Genomic DNA, 18110 nt, shown 5'->3' with positions numbered 1-18110 from the left:
GTTTCATTTTATAATAATAAAGCCACCAACACAAAATAATTACAATTCTTAAATTGATGACAAAAATACCTGTAGGATTTGCAGCTGGTTGGAAAAATACAGGTAACTTTATGCTTTGAGTAGGTACTTTTGTCACCCGCGCGCGATTTGCAGATGCAACTAGCACTAACCACTGAACAATGAGACTGCTGACTGACTGGCTCACTCAACTCGTGCATGAATTGTGCATGCCTCCCCGGCGCTGCGTATCCCAGGGCCCCCCTGCGCTGTGTCTCCCGTCGCCCGACACGCCACTTCTTCAAAATAGATTCACCCAGGCCGAAAACCGACTTCTGTGCATGGGACACGAAGTTTCAATCGCACTGTACGTGTGCGCCCGCACGTGGTATTTTGTGGAAGAGCCACACTCAAGGGGCCAAAGAGCCGCATGTGGCTCGCAAGCCGCAGTTTGCCGACCCCTGTCCTAGGACAATGGAAACTAAGGAGAAAATAAATGGGACTACATCAAAATAAAAAGCTTCTGCACAGCAAAAGAAACCATCAACATAAAAACAAGAAAGCCCACTGCATGGGAGAACATATTTGCCAATGATACATCCGATAAGGGGTTAATCTCCAACATTTATAGGGAACTCATACAATTTGACAAAAAAAAAAAGATAAACAATCCAATTAAGAAATGGGCAAAGGATCTATATAGACACTTTTCCAAAGTGGACATACAGGAAGCCAAGAGACATATGAAAAAATGCTCAAGGTCACTAATCATCTGAGAGATGCAAATAAAAATGACAATGAAGTACCACCTCACACCTGTCAGAATGGCTATAATCAACAAATCAAGAAATGACAAATGTTGGCAAGGATGTGGAGAAAAGGGAACCCTGGTACACTGCTGATGGGAATGTAGACTGGTATAGCCTCTGTGGAAAACATTATGTAGTTTCCTCAAAAAATTAAAAATGGAACTCCCATTTGACCCAGTGATCCCACTTCTAGGAATATATCCCAAGAAATTAGAAACACTCATCAGAAAGAATATATACACCCCTATGCTCATAGCAGTGCAATTTACAATAGCTAAGATTTGGAAACAGACTATGTGGATTAAAAAACAGTGTTAGAGCTACACAATGGAATACTACACAGCTGTACAAAAGAAAGAACTCTTACCATTTGCAACAGCATTGATGGACCTGGAGAGCATTATGCTAAGCAAAATAAGCCAGTCAGAGAAATGTAAGAATCACATGATCTCACTCATTTATGGAATATAATGAACAATATAAACTAATGAACAAAAATAGATACAGAGACACAGAAGCATCAAACAGACTATCAAACCTAAGAGGGAGGGCAGTGGAGGGGGGTGAAGAGATCAACCAATGAACTCTTATGGGTATATGCATAAACCATGGAATTAGGCAATAGGGTGGTGAAGGCCTTGGGTGGGGAATGGGGGCAGGATGGGAGAGGCCACTGGGGGAACCAGGGGACATATGTAATACTTTCAACAGTAAAGATTAAAAACAAATTCTACCGGCTTAAGCCTCTAAGAGTACCCACTCAGGTTTCCGGGGCTTAACCTGTAGTCTTATTTCAACTATTTTTGCTGGAGATGAGTTGAAGACTTGAGTAAAAGTCTCGGTTCCCATTCACTGTCAGTACTACCCTGCACAAAACCAGGGCAGATCCTGCAGCAGGAATGTGCTGCATTCCAACCCCCTCTAACATCAAAAACTTAGAGCTCAACTACTCTTAGTATAAACACCAACAAAATTGCTGAGGCAGTCCTAGGAAACCGTCTTTCCCCTTATTTTCTGTGAATTTCAAGACCTTTTAAAAGAATTTTAAATTGCTTAGGGATAGGGTTGGACAAGGAATATGTTATCTCCAGACTGGTTTTCACCTAAACAATTTAGAAAATACTACTCCTCTCTTTTTTTTGGTCTCCACTTCATCCTGGATCAAACTGCTGACTGGCAGGCAGGCTGTGGGGAAGACTGCCCTTTGGCTCCATGCTTTTGCCTGCTGGAGTGATCAGTCTGGGGCAGAAGAAGGCCGGAGACCACTCACCTGATAAAAATAATACCTCACCTTCTTTATCTTTTAAATCTTCCCCTGAGGGGCTCTGAACACACCTCTTGGGTGAGAGGAAATCACTTCTGACAGCTGCTTAACTAACTTGGGAGACTGCTGGTCGGTTTGGTTCCAGCCAGTGGAGGTTAAAACGAGAAGGGCTCCACACTCCTCTCAAAGCCCTCTGAGCTTTCCTGAGACCACTTCCTCAAGTTCAATTGCACATCTCCTATGACCAGGTATGTCAGGTCCTCGACAGGCCCAGGAGAAAGGTGAACTAAAGTGGGTCCTGGAGTGGGTGCTGTCCTAGAGGAGTTTTCTGACTTGGTCAGTCCACCCCTTAAACTACTGCCTTAATAGGGTACAAACAAAACCTTTTTCTCGCTTGAGCTCAGGATGACATTCCTGATGGATAAATCACACCTATCACAGGAAAAGACCACATGGAAAGGAATCAGATATTTGTTCCCAATCTTCACAAAAATGACAATGTTCATTCCTAGCTAACGGATGGAGCCGGCCAACAAGTAGACACTTGCCCAGAGTACTATGCAATTGTCTTGTAAAGGATGAGGAAGCCTGAACGACTTTTTGGGTGAAGCTAGAAGTATGTCTCAGCACTCTCGAGCAGCAGTGGCAGGTAAGACTCCCCCAACCCCTTTTGAAACAAGACACCAAATGAGGGCAGGGTCAAGGCCATTTTCCAAGATGCTGTGTCCAACTGCTAAACAAAACAAAACAAAATCCCACAGCTGTTTTTGCTTCTCCCTACCCTGCCTTAGGGATTCAACCCCTTATAAACTTTAAGTAGGTCAACTTTGAAATTTTACAGCTGAATTTATCATTAGCAACAAACAGGCATTAGCACCTTCTCCATACAAGACCCCAAGCTATAGTCACTGAGGATACAGAAGCAATGAAGCCAGGCTGCACGCACCTATTAAAGAGGAGAGTGGCTTAGAGAAAGAAATGCAGCTCGTTCCTCCCAGACCTAAAGTGGATGATGATAATCTTCAATAGAAATTGTCAGAAATTCACTGTTATTTACTTTGCCCATAGGAACTGCTTATTCATATTTTTCACATGGACTAATCTCAAAAGCATGGGTGTAAAAAATTTAATCAGAGGAGAAAAACAAGTTTACTTACCCATATATGTTAATATTTTGTGTTCCTAACAAATATAAGGCCCTAATAAGCAAATTCGTATTAACTGTGTTTTAAATCTAGGGTGTAGCTAGGAATAGAGAATCTTCTGATGTTCTGTGAGTGATGGGTGAGGCATTTCTGCCCAGAGTGTAAAACACATATGCACAATAAAAATAATAAGAATTAACCCAGAGCCTGGCAGATTCTCTGGTTGAAATATTTGAATCTGAAAGCATTTCAGAATGGGCTGTTTACCACAGCTGCCCAGTACTAATTCCAGGAGCCAGAAGAACTTTGGCAGAGTGTACAGAAAAATGCCATCTGTACATCTTCCTCAACTAAAAGCCCCAAACCACTCCACATCCACCCACTCAATGCACAGCAAATATTCATCACCTAGCAGTCATTTTAGAACTTTTTCTTGTGTAACTCAAGTAGAAATATTTATATTCTGAATTATTTGGTTTGCCTTACAAGTCACACACTATCCTTCAACCCAAATATAGAGAACAGGGAACCTCCCCAAATTATGCCAATAGAAAAGGCATTTACTCAGCATTTGTGCAGACAACGACCTTATGAAGAAAGGTCTTGCCTTCCATTAACTTAAGTTTTTTTAAAAAATCTTTATTGTTCAGACTATTACAGATGTTCCTCTTTTTCCCCCCCATAGCTCCCTCCACCTGGTTCCCACCCCCTCCCATGCCCTCTCCCCCTCACTGTCCTTGTCCATAGGTATAAGATTTTTGTCCAATCTCTTCCCGCACCCCCATACCCCCTTCACCCCGAGAACTATCAGTCCGCTCCCTTTCCATGCCCCTGATTCTATTACATTCACCAGTTTATTCTGTTCATCTTAAGAATTTTTAAAGTGTTAGGTGTTTACTCCATGCTTTTTCTAAACAAGCTAAACTTTAATGCTAAACTCTTCCTTCTCTTTTCCATCACAGGTGAGGGGCGTCTTCATGATCCCTAGTACCACTTTTATGATGTCTGGATTAGAGATTATTCTAAAAAGAAAACATCTAAACTTTAGCCCTGGCCGGGTAGCTCTGTTACAGGATTCCAGGGCAGGAGCAATAGGGAAACTGAGACAGGAAAGTTAAAACAAGTCCAAACAGTGCGGGCAATTTACAGCCAGCTTGTAACTAACAAATTATGATCTCCCCCAACCAAGGACACAGGGCAGATGGTTAAAACCCTCCCTCATGAGAGAATGCAGAAAGGGAGGGGGAAGGGGAAAGGAAAAAAAAAAAAGGCAGTTTTACTCCCCAAACAGAGAAGCCAGCTGTCTCAAGACTTAAGGTAAAGTTGCCAGGTACTTTTCCAGAATTCTGGGAAGGCCACAACAAAGTAAAAAAGGGACCTTGAGAATTAATCTGTACCAAAATATTCAGCAGAGGAATCTGAAGCCTATTGACAGGAAGGTATATAACGCCTTCAACTTGCTCTTTAGATTAGCTGAGAGCCCGTCTGTGCTCCATAAGCCAGATGTATGTTTGCTTGCTCTGCTTTTCCAAAAAAGGTGCATGCTTTAATAAATTGGCCTTTCACAACACAGTCAAGATCTCTTGTATAAATTCATTTATATGAAAAGACAAGGATGGAGGTTGGGGTCAGCCCTCTCCCACTGATTCAGGGGATTGTCCTAAGAACACCTCTCTGGTGTTGATGAGAGGTGGCCTATAACAGCTCAGTTGGTTAGAGCGTTGTCCCTATACGCTAAGGTTTCAGGTTTGATGCCTGGTTAGGGCACATAAAATAATCAACCAATGAATGCATAAATAAATGGAACAACAAATCAGTGTTGTTCTCTCTCTTCCTCCTTTCCTCCCCCCTCTCTCTCCTCTTATCCTCTCTCTCTAAAATCAATCAATAAATAAAAATTTTAAAAAAACTTTAAACACTCATACACACACACTCCACTGTCACATTTCATGCTTATAACAGTCTCAGCACTGTTCTGGAAAACACTACTGTGTTATTGCTACCTACATTAGGGGCTTGAATCCAGGGATAAGAGGGAGGGTTTCAGGGTCTGTGAATTCTGGAAACTGCATGGAAAACTGTCTGGGTGCTCTGAGAAGCAAACCCAAATTGCACTGGCCGGCCCCTGGGCTGTGCTTTCCTGATAAGCTCCCAGGGTTCTATCCTGGAGCCCATCCTGCCCTGTGATGTTTCCTGTGGAGAGGGGCCATCCCCTGCAACAATAAACAGCTCAACACAGCAGAAATACAGACAACAGTGCAGAGGAAGACCAGGGAGCAACTCTAAATGTGAGGACAGGATGAGGAGGTGGTAAGTAGACAAAGGGACTGTGGATGGAGTGGTTCCAGCACAGGATGGTGGAGCAAACAGTGGGGATAAAACCTAAATGAGAAGCAGGGACTTGATTGATTACTCAGTTTATTTTTTTTTTTCTATAGCGGCATTATCAACTTTTTAGACCGATACTTCTTTGTGACGGGGCTGTTCTGCGCCTTGTGGGGTTTTAGCAGTATCTCTGGCTTCTGCACACTAGATGCCAATAGCAACTGTCCCCCAACCCCCATCAGCTATGACAACCAGAACTGTCACCAGGCATGGCCAAATGTCTCCTGGAGGGCAAAACGGCCCCAGTTGAGAGGCACTGATTTAAATGAATGACAAAACCTGGCTGGGCAGCCACAATCAGAGCTGTGAGGGGGGGCCCACACGGGTAGGCAGGTCAGTCTGGTCACTACCCCGCCCCACAGGCACCACTCAGGACAGCTCAAGTATGCCAGCCCCACACATAGGTAGGTCTTGATTGTTTGCAAAGCGTGGAGGTAGGCCAGGGAGCTGGTTCCACCTGTGTTACAGACTGACTCTCAAGGCTCTGTAGTCATTTGTGGTCACACGGAGCAGAGCCTTCCATCCTGTGCTTAGGAGTCAAACAAAGAATATGAGAAAAAGAAACTAATTTACATTTGCCTTGATTCCCCAGCACCCAAATCTACAAGCGCAAAAACCAGAGTGGAGAGATCCACTGCTTTTAGAAGCAGGTTCTAAAATTAACTTCTTTGGTTTGCAAAGCAGAAAAAGAGCCCCGAAAGGCCTCTCCCTAAGGAAGGGGCAGCACACCTACAAATAAGGAACCAGTAATTAGGCCCTCCCAGCCTTCTCTGGCATCTTTCAAGAGGTTTCACTTTTCCCACTCTGGCTAGAGCTTGCCCCACCAACTGGGGCGGGTTCAAAGGAGGCCTGCTTTCCTTCAGACGCCTTTGTCTTGGATGCATTCTCTTGTTCCCAAGAAGCACCTGGGCTGGTTTGTAGAGGGCTGCCTGTGGGTCCTGGGACTTGTTCTCAGCTATAAACAAGATTTCTCCACAGGGAAATATCTGCTGGTGAGGTGGGAATATGCTTAAGTAAACCTCTTGGGGGTGGGGCAGGGAGGCACAACCACACACAGAAGCTCAAAGCAAAGAAGAATGCAAGGCGGGGGAGGATGGCCCAGCAGAATGAGAAACAAATGTTGAAATATAATTTCTGATTTCTCTTTAGAAACTTTTTGCATTACAATAGCTCAAAAGTCTTGTGCAAATGTGTCCTGTCAGGAAAGGCAATATGTGGCTTGGTACCTCATTAAAATATATATATTATTTCAGAGGGGAAGGGAGAGGGCGATAGAAACATCAATGATGAGAGAGAATCATTGATCGGCTGCCTCCTGTATGCCCCCAACTAGGGATCGAGCCCACAACCCAGGCATGTGCCCTTCGACTGGAATCAAACCCGGGACCTTTCAGTCTGCAGGCCAATGCTCTATCTGCTGAGTCAGACCAGATAGGGCTGGTGCCTCATTTTTTTTAAAAAATATATTTTATTGATTTTTTACAGAGAGGAACCGAGAGTTAGAAACATCAATGAGAGAGAAACATCGATCAGTTGCCTCCTGCACACCCCCTACTGGGGATGTGCCCGCAACCAAGGTACATGCCCTTGACTGGAATCAAACCTGGGACCCTTTAGTCCGCAGGCTGATGCTCTATCCACTGAGCCAAACCAGTTAGGGCATGGTGCCTCATTTTTAAGTCTTTCCAGAAAGCAGTAAACAGAACTAATTCTTTTTCTCAGCATGGGTTTGAAGGGTGTATTTAAATGAATCTAGGCAGGGTTTTGGCATAGAAACCCTTTTATATACAAACTAGAGGCCCAATGCATGAATTCATGCATGGTTGGGGTCCCTTGGCCTTGGCTGGCGATGGGAGCCTATGGGGGGGGGGGCGGGGCAGCTGGCTGGCCAGGGGGAGGGACTGTGGGAGATTGGCTGTGGGATCTCACTCACCACCAGGGGGCAGCTCCTGCATTGAGCATATGCACCCTGGTGGTCAGTGCACATAATAGCAACTGGTCGACTGGTTGTTCAGTCACTTAGGCTTTTATACCAGGTATATATAGATAGGACCAGATCCATCAGAAACATAGTCAAACACTAGACACCTGTTATTTATCTAATAGACACAGTTGTGTTATATTTGCTCATGGAATGAGTATTTAAACACAATAACCCTTCTTAGCCAGGTGTTTGGTGAAGGTCATGAATCCTGTGACTGGTTTAGGACATTTAACCTATTTAATTAAATGTGAGTCCATGCAATTCAAGAACAATTTGCTAAACTCCAACAATCAACGTCTTTTACAGGGGTGACACCATGAGCTCGGGCAGAAGCATGCCCCTCCATGGGGACTGTGAGGCAACCGCCCTGCCTCCACCTGCTTCCCTCCTAGGAAACAGTAAACTTTATTAGCAAAACATCTGCCAACACCTCAAATAAGAATGTCTCAAGGAAAACAAAGCACAATCGGTATTTTGTTGTTCGTGCTCTTAAACTTCTGAATTAAATCCAAGAAATGACCTTGTCTTGGAGTAAGCAAAAGCCAACCGCTTTTCTTCAATCTAAGTATGCTGTAATGATCACAAAATGCACAGTGACAGCTAAATGCAATGGAAGTGGGGAAACAAAATTGCCCAAAAGGGCAGAGTTGGAGCAACAACTGAAATTTGAATACAGTGGATTAGATAATAGTATCCACTACATGTCAAATTTCCTGATTTTGGTAACTACCTTACTTATATAAGAAAATGTTTTAGGAGAAATGCAGTGAGGTATTTAGGGGCAAAGGGGCAGGATGCCTACAATTTACATTTGAGTAGTTAAAAAATATATATGTTTGAACAGAGTGAGCACAAATGAAAAAACAAATGGGGCAAAAAGGAAACAATTGGTAATTCTGGAAAAAGGGTATATGGAATTTTTTTGGGCATTATTATTGCAACTGATAATAAGTTTGAAATCACATAAGAATAAACAAATGTTAAAGAATCTGGGACAGAGTTAGCATATTAATCCTTTATAGCAGCGGTTCTCAACCTGTGGGTCGCGACCCCTTTGGGGGTCGAACGACCCTTTCACAGGGGTCGCCTAAGACCATCGGAAAACACATATATAATTACATATTGTTTTTGTGATTAATCACTATGCTTTAATTATGTTCAATTTGTAACAATGAAATTGGGGGTCACCACAACATGAGGAACTGTATTAAAGGGTCGTGGCATTGGGAAGGTTGAGAACCACTGCTTTATAGGATAGAAATTCCTTTTGCAGAATTGCTCAAATGAATTAAGTGTTATCATAATAGCAGTTTTTAAAGAAAAATATTTTAAACTACATATCTATGTGTAAATGCAACTTAGTTTTTCTTTTACTAGAGGCTCTTTGGGACTCATCTGAATGAACCAATAAAATTTTGCAATGAAGGCATCAATGGTTATAATAAACAATACTTCTTTGACCCCCATAGAAGCCAAAGCCTTCTTCCTCCTTTGGCCCTTCTGAAGGTTTGTGGGCACAAGTCTGTTGCCCTGGCATGCAGTTCCCAGCCACACCCCCAGTGGTCCAAGGTCCAAGGTTTTTGATTCCCCACTACATCAGAAAAAGGAGCTCCAGGAATGAAACGTACCCTCACCCCAACCCCCTTTTTTTAAACCCCTTTTAGTACTAGGGAGGTGAACTCAGAAATGGAATGAGAGTTATCTGAATTCCACTGAAAGGATGAATTCCTGGCAGTGTAACTTATTATGTGTGATAAGCAGATAACTAGGGGACTACTTACTGGCTGTGGTCTCTCTAGCTTCTCAACATTCTTTGGACTTAGTGAAATGAGAGTTGTAGCAGAACCTAGTATAGACTCAAATCAGGGTAAAACTTACAATTTAACCAGCAGTTAAACTTAAATGTTTCCACTTTTTAAAAAAATGTCTAGCAATTCAAGCTAGCTCCTCTGTGACTAAAAATGTTTACTGCCCCCAATATATGATCACAGGTGGCTTTCTAGTTAATTTATGGGCCTATTAATAATTAATATTAGGTTTATCTCCAAGAAGATAATTGTTCTCCCACCATGTTAATTCACTTTAAAATCTTTACTGTGGGAAGAATTAAAACAAAATTTCAGTAGACTGGAGATCTGTAGGGAAAATATTTGTTTTGTAATTTTTGATAAAGGCATTTTCTATTTACATAAGCTACTCAGAGTGGGGGTGTTTATGATTTTTTGTAATCTTACATAGATTGAGAAAAAAGGTGCTGTCATCATTTTGATGGCTGTATGTTCCTCCTGTTCAAAAGGTGTTTACAACTATTGGTTGAGTCACTATAATTAGAACTCAAGTGCCCAATGTCCTGTGTGACCTTGAATTAAGCCTACCATGTCACCTCTGAGTGCATTCACAAAAATGTCTATGACTCATCTATTGACTATTAACAGTGAAGGAGGTCAGACATGGGCAGTAGGAGAAAGTGGAATCTCTTCTTGTGAATTAATTATAATACTCAACCTGCATCTGTCTAGCATCCTTCCTGTAAAGAGTCTCAGCAAATTTTCACTTAAATCGAATGGTAAATTCCTCACCTCCACTATGAGATAGTGCAAAAAGATAATTACTAACCAATAGCACAGTGACGGTTTCACAGATAATAACAGAAGACAGTACCACTAAGGACCAGAACTGTCAAACAGTGAGGAGACTAAGATACTGAACTTTACAAACTATTTTCTGGAGAAGGCAATTCTCATTAACATATTGGGTTAAAAAGTCCTTCTTTTGCCTGAGAAAGTTAACAAACCCCATGCTGCAGACAGCCTTCTCACTAAAGGTATCTTGGTGGAAGACTTTGAGGTAATTTTATTGCAGTAATCTGAGAACATACTGCTTTTGGGGAAATGGGGGAGTGCATTTAGCCTTACAAAGACTCCCTGGGCTGGCAGGGGTCTATTTTTAATCTTAGACACTTTAAACAAAAGTTGACTTTTGACCAAGAATGTTTCTCATCTGACCATAGCCAGAGTTAGCAGGCAATCACACACTGTCTTGGAGAACCAGTTCTGTAAGGTCCCTTCAGAGTCTATGTTCAAGAAAACAAAAGCACCTTCAGGTAAGAGCTGCAGTTAAAGGCTCTGTGCCATACTACCAGTAACCTCATCAGATCTTCCATCCTTCCCTTCTTTGTGGGCAGATTGCCGCTCATCCTGCAAAATGCAGGCCTGACACCACCTACTGCAGGGCGTCTCCAGACTCCTGCACTCCTACCACTTCAGAAGGGCCCTGCTGCTCTGTTAGACTCAGTTTCATAAGGACCTAGCAGGAGAGGGATAGCTGGCTAGGCAGACAGGCTGTAAGAAGGGGAGGGCTTGGGTCTGCAGGGAGTTGCAAGGGTTGGTACGATGTTAAGTTATGGATAATCCCGAGGAGCCATCTCTGGCCTAGGTTATATCAGAGAGAAAAAGCAGGCAGCTGCATTAAGAAAACCAAAGGCTAACACCCAATGTTGGTGATGCTGGAGAAAAATGGGCCATGGTCAATGATTGCGAGTGAGAAGGCAATCTGGCTCTGCTAGCAAAGTTTATCATTTCTGTACATACCCTTTGGCCTAGCCCTCAACTTCTAGGAATATATAATTAGGAAATTATTATTTTCTTATACACAAAGATTCCGTTATAGCAGTGCTTTTTTAAAAACCACAGTAAGAAAACAATGACTTATATGATGACAAACAAGAGATTAAGTAACTCTGGTACTGCTATAAAACTGCACTGCTATGCAGCCATTAGACACAACCTTTAATATCAATGTGGAGAAGCAGCCACAATGTGTTAGATGTAAAATAGGTTATAAAATAGTGTGTGGATTCTCCATCTTACCTGTTTTTTAAAAAATAAAAAACTCCATTGATGTAAAGTGGCAAAGACATATGCAAAATGATAATAGTGGTTATTTCTAGGCAGGGGGTAGTATAGGGGATTATAATTTACATTAGAGGCCCAATGCACAAAATTCATGCACAGGTAGGGTCCCTAGGCCTGGCCAGCAATCAGGGCCGATCGGGGCCTTCCTTCGTTACGTGCCGCCCCCTGGTGGTCAGTACATGTCATAGTGAGCAGTTGAACTCCCTGTCAGTCAAACTCCCCAGGGGACACTTTGCATATTAGCCTTTTATTATATAAGGATTACTTTCTATGTTCTATATTTTAAAATAATAACTTTTAACAATGTATTTTATTATGTGTAAAAAAATATACACATTAAAAAACATTGCTTGATCTAACCAGGATTTCCTTCTAAAAGCATTAAATAAATGAAAAAAAGATTCATCACTAAAAAGCCAATGCTGAGGCCAATTTACTCAGCTCTAGGGAAACCCTACATGATTAGGAGTAGGGAAGAGAAGCTTGGTAGAATCTATGGGAGAAAATAAAAAAGATTCCTTTTTTACTTTTTAAAGTTTATGCCTCCGCCTGACCTCATACACTGGCCACTTTCTATTAGCTTCTAACTATGCATGTCTCTAAGGATTTACTCTGTGCTGCGGCTGTGCTGGGCACTGTGTGCGAATTATTACCAAGTTTGGTCCCCACCCCCTTTTACCAATAAGCCAATGAGGCTTGAGGGGTCACCAATCCATCACAGTGGGATCTGGACCAGGAGGCTCATGTAGGTAGGGCCTGATCTCAAAACCACCTGAATAAGAGGCAGCCTGGGGGGAGGAGTGACCCAAAGACACTGCCTTTGTTGATTCAAAGTTTTAAAATAGGGCCCAGGCCCACACATTTAACACCAGGGGTGCCTTCCATTCACCTCTATTAAGTCTGTGGATGAAAACTTATCTCATAGACACTATAGAGTCTAAAAATCATTACATATAATCTTTACCCAAATGGAAATGAGGACAACAGTTTCACAATTTTTAAGAAGTGAACGGAGAAGAGCATCTGGGGCAAAGCTGATGAAATTCTGTTGCAGAGTCTTCAGCATCTCTCAGAAGTCTTGCAACAGACACTCCAAGGTGTAATATAAAGACACATCTGATCAGGAAAAGTGTTTAGCTTTCTTCGTCTCTGTTTCAGGATGTCTACAGTGCAATCACATTCTAATGCCTTATCAGACTGCACCCTCACGACTCACCCAACAGCCTGACTGCTGCCACTCACTTTAGCAAATGTGTACCTACTATGTGCCACTTTCAAGGCATGAGGACCTTTAGGATGTGATTGAGAAATGCCACTGTTTACAAGTTTTGTCAGATGTACATGTCTGGCTCTTAAGACATTTCACAATACATGGGCTTCCTACCGGGATAATCTAATTCAACTCGGGCTGGGGACGTCATAGGCCAGACCTGCTGTGGATTGGCCTCCACTCTGGTTTTACTAAAAACTAACTTCAAGTCATAATGATTTACTCCAGTTCCAGTTATGGTAACCTGGGAAAAATCCTTGGCCAACTATGTGTGGAATCAGCATTAAATTTCAGTACTCCTACATCGCATTCTAGTGCTTCTGATCTTAATTTTACACTTAAAAGCTGTATTTTCAACATTGTGCTTTACAATCTGGAGCCTCACTCTGATTGTATGTGGGCTCCAGGACTGCTAGCACAGGCTGTTATGAGCCAACCTGGTCAACGGCAGCTGGTAGAGAGGACCGCAGGGGCAATTTCCAAAGAGATTATTTCGTCTTAGGGGGATTTCTGAGGTTAAGAGGAGATCTCTGAAATGGTTTTGGCAAATTGGCTTCTCCCTTCAGACTTCTAGATGATCATCACTCTCATCTAGCAACACCCCTAGTACCAGTCCTCTTCTATTTGATATGGTGAAGCAAAAGCCCTCTGTACCACTTCTAATCTGATTTCAGTGCACCCACCTGCTAGGTGTTATCTTCATTCTTTATAATGAATGAACAAACAGGCACAGCGAAGTACATGACTGAACCAAGGTCATACGAAGCCAGGAGGGGAACCCACTTCTATCTCCTGGTAGTGCTCTCTTCCCTGGTAGTTTACTGGGTTCTGAAAAAAGATCCTTGGTATAATCATTTAGGCCAACCCCTTCTCTTTGAGATGAGGACACTCAGGTGCAAAGAAATAAACTGGCTGGTACAAAATCAAACATAGTCACTAGCACAACAGTGCAGGTCTCCCAATGGCCAGAATGGAATATTCTCTTGTCAAAATAAAGATTTAAAAAAGCGCTATAAAATCACATTAGTTGGGAACCTATCCGAGTTCCAAAGTTCATGACGATAAGGTTCAATGAACACTCTCTAAAAGAGAACCAGATAGGAGGTTGCCCACTGGCAGTTGGAATTTGGTCTGCAGACATGGTTGGTTTGGCCTGAAAGTGCCATCCTTAAATTTGAGTTTGGGCAATGTTAAAAAAAGAAGTGCGATTTTTATCACTAAAAGATGCAGATTTTTGTCTTTTCTTTAAAAAAAACCCCAAAGGTCGGGCATGGCTGCAAACACTTTGCCAACCCTGCCAATCACCCAGCGCAGAGCAGAAGTTGGCCTTCGGAGAGGCATGTGCTCCCCAGCTCCCCAGCGGCTCCACTGTCCGATGTCTCCCAACCCCAAGGCTACAGGCCTGATGATGCTCTCCTGGTATTTAGAACTTGTCTCCATTGAACTGGATGAGTCCACACTGGGAGCGTTTAACTTTCAACTGGGTTATCTAACTTTTCTTTTTTTTTTTTTTTTAAGGAACAAAAACACCACCTCACAATCCGAGTGCAGGGAAGATTTGCTGACCGAGGCTTTCCAGTTCAATAATTATTTAAAGACATGCTACTAGAAATTCTTAGAGAAGAAAAAGGAAAAATGGAAAGAAAATGTATCATGGTGTAAGTGGGCTGCAGTGGTTTTAGCATTTTCCACAGTTGTGGAGAGAAATACTTGGCCGATATTAAAAAAAAAAATGTTGAGTGGGGGCACAAAGGTGTCATCTTCACTTCTCTTACACCCACGCTCCACTGAGGTGGTGGGTCTGAGATAGCGGAACAGGATGTCAAACTTCTCAGGCATGGAACAAGACATAGAATGGACTAAAAATACCACATGTGGAAAAGAGATATACTCTGATAGAGATCCTTTTTTAAAAAGGAGACCTGAGCTAGAAATGCATGTGGTGCCCTATATCAAAGGTGCTGGCAGCATTCTAGCCTTTAATTAAGTGGCCCCAAACCTATGTAAGGAAGCTATTTGGCAACACATCCATCTTGGGGCCAACTGAAGCATGAACAGTGCAGAAATGTAATGAAATGCCCCCAAATATTAGGCTTGTAGATTATTTTGCCTCCAATATTCCTACTCCATGCCCTACAAAATTCTTGCCAATGAATTTTGTAGTGAGCATGTCTGTTGTCTTTTGGAGATGTTCCCAGCAGAGGCCCACTTGGTGCATTTATCCAACCAGATGGTTTTGTTACTGGTGTCAACCTTGAGTTATGATTTGGAGCCTTGGAGATAAGCTCAGATTCAAAATCCCTACATAGTGAGTAGTACAAAGGATGTGTGCCTTTGGGATGAAGGTTCACGGGCTGGTCCACTTATTAGCTGTGCGATCTTGACAAGTCACTTAACTCTTAACCTCTCTATAGGCATGAGTTTTCTCATCTGAAAAAGAAGAAAGGCAAACTAATAAAAGCTGACCCACACAAAGTAAGTAGCTGGCATACAGAAGGAACCCAATAAGCATTCCACATAATCTCCCTTCACTTCACAGAATGTTGGACGCTATGGGGCCTTAGAAGTTGAGCAGTCCCACCCCCTCATAAACACAAGAAGAAATTAAGGACCCAGAAATGCTCTCAGACAAACAATGGCAACTCCAGCAACTCTTGAGACCTGGGCTCTGGTATTTCACCCAAAGTTGGTTTTCTCACATAAGCCACCCCATGAGAGATTCTAAGAGCAGATAGGGATAGTGACAAGGCAGTCCCTTTGTTTTCCAGCAGCAAGTGCAAGCCACAGGGCTAGGTACACAGATCTATTCTGTTGAAGTTGACATAGACCTTACTACTCCTTCCTGCTCTCATCCTCCCCAACTAACATATCTTAGTTGCTTGTTGGGACTCTATATACATTCAGGTTTCGTTTGTCAAACTAAGTGGCTGACCTCCCCTGTCAATAGCTTGGATTATTGGTCAGCCAAAGGTAAGACATGATACTCCAGCATTATAAAATCTCTCTCTCTAATCTCTCTCTCTCTCACACACAGACATACACACACAAACACGCACACCACACACACACACACACACACACACACACACGACACTTTAATTACTCTCTAAGCTTGGTTCCTGGTCTGTAGGGAAATGGTTGACCCTGTTAAATTTCAGCTTGCAAAGTGCTGGCTTTGCCCAACTGCATTCTTATAGAATAGGGATGTGGAAAATCAATGATGTGTAGAGAAAGGTGAGTAACTGATTTCCAAGAGAACTACTCTTCAAAAAAGACTTCACTAGCATGTTAGATGTTGGAAAGAACATATATGTCAATAGGAACCAGAATCCTAGATCCTGAAAGTGAAACTTCACAGTTCAGATAGCATGTTATAACTATTTCCTTCACTTTCTCTTGGGAGCAAAACAATTCTCTTAGAAGATTGCTTTTTGAAAATAAATTATGGAATATTGACTGATATAAAATACTCATTTGTGAACTGTAAGTCACCTAAAGCCATTTCTTCTACTGCCCACTGAAGGTTTGGGGGAAAGTGAAGGGCTGCGAAGATGGCTCCCCAGAAATTCTGTGGCACACACCCCCTGTAACCCAGCCCCCACAATACATCTCCAACATCAAATATCCACTCTTGTGTCACTATCACCAAATCTTCTCTTGATCATTAGGCTACCACCTTCTTCATGATCCTAAGAAAATCACAGAAATAGTTTGTCTATATATTAAGAGAAACAACTATTGATTAGACTGGGTAAATTTGTAAGCATTATGAGGAGTGGTTGAAAATAGAGTAACTTGTTAAGGTTGAAAGAGAAACCACAGTCCAAACATGAATTCAAACCCTTATTTGAATATGCTATTTTAAACTTATCTGTGGTAGGGCACAGACCAAATTAAATCACTCATTTACTGACTTGAGTCCCAAGCTTCAATTCTCGGGTGGATTATTTTTAATTTAAAAATAAGCTCTTGCCCTATAAAAATAAGCAGCACCAAGGAGAAATGCAAGACAGCCTAACTGGCTCTAGAGGCAGAGCAGTTACTTTTACACAAAAACTCAAAAGTATTAATGACATTATTTCCATTTCTAAGTTTAGAAAAAGAACTTTATGGTATAGCTGTAGGTTGTAATGAAGTAATACAGACAGGTATATCTCTGAAATTACACCTTATGATTTTTAAGTGACAGATGTAGGTAAATAGATGTTATAACATGACCACACAACGCAACACTATATAGCCACTTAAAATACAGCAAGGGAGAACTATGTTTCAGCCATAGAAAAATATGTGATAATATGAATTTAAAACAGCAAGCTGCAGAAGCCATTTTTGGAAAACAAAAGCAAACATGCCTACATGTATGTATATATAACCTTCTTGACACACACTGACATCTCCGATTCTAAATTCAGCTGCATGAGTGTATTTATACTTAAAGAACTGTAACGACAGCTCCTGTGTGCCTTTCCTGTTAAATTTCTGATTAACTTTTGTTTTCACCCCACTTAGCAAAAACACACACAACTCTCCAGTACTTAGAAGGCTACACGAGGGAAAGGCTTGGCTTGCACGGATTTTCTTATTGCTGAATGAAAGAAAACAGGCTGTAGTCGTCCCCTCCCCCTTTTTAGCTATATTCCTGAGGGTTCCCACGTGTCAGGGGCAGCCAGATGACAGGTGCGGGGTGCAGGAGAAATCCGGTACCAATCCTGCCAAACTGAGTGCTGGTAAAGGGTGCGTGTAGCTCGCCCACTTCCTCCCATTTCAAACCTTCACAGATAGTCTGCTTCTCCATCCAAGTTTTATTTGTGCGCCCACCCGAGTACACATCTGCAGAGCACACAGGCTCTGCATGGGGAGAGCTTGATGTGTTCTAACAACAATCGCGTGCCAATTCGCCTGGGGTCAGTGCTCGAGCAACCGTCAGCCCAGAGCTACTCCCAAAGTGGGCAGGTAGGGTATGGAGAAAGGAGGACAAAGTGTAAACATTTATTTTAAATAAATGAGGTGACACCTGCCTCTCAGCGCCGGCGAGTGGGATGGAGGACACAGGAGTTCTGGGAGATCGCCAGGCAGAGGTGAGCAGGTGGCACCCGGCCTTACCTTGCAGGGAAACAGGACTGCCGAGGCCACCTTCTCCATAGCAAGGTTCCTGATACTGGGCGTCAGGGCGCCCCTGCACGTCGGGCAGCAGCTCAACTTCTGGCGGCATTGGTTACACACCAGGTGCCCGGCCTGGCACTGCAGGATGGGGGGCAGGACATAGTCAAAACAGACCGGGCACTCGAAGAGCGAGGTCAGCTCGTGGTGCTGTGGGGACACCGGGCCAGCCCCGCCGC

The 18110-nt window shown here is 42.7% G+C and overlaps 1 protein-coding gene across 1 annotated transcript in view; it reads right to left on the bottom strand.

Moving 5' to 3' along the window:
* Positions 1 to 18105, bottom strand: part of SIAH2 (siah E3 ubiquitin protein ligase 2) — a gene marked incomplete at its 5' end in the record, with an annotated part of 27051 nt that extends 8946 nt beyond the window's left edge. The window contains one exon of the mRNA XM_005863495.2: positions 17875 to 18105. Within this exon, the coding sequence (XP_005863557.2) occupies positions 17875 to 18105 (231 nt within the window). The remainder of the gene's footprint in view (positions 1 to 17874) is intronic.
* Positions 18106 to 18110: the final 5 nt, after the last annotated feature.

This window comes from Myotis brandtii, unplaced genomic scaffold (genome assembly GCF_000412655.1).
Source record: "Myotis brandtii unplaced genomic scaffold, ASM41265v1 scaffold179, whole genome shotgun sequence".
Taxonomy (NCBI): Eukaryota; Metazoa; Chordata; class Mammalia; order Chiroptera; family Vespertilionidae; genus Myotis; species Myotis brandtii.
Note: the sequence above shows the minus strand (reverse complement) of the source record. Positions and strands in the feature narration are given on the sequence as shown.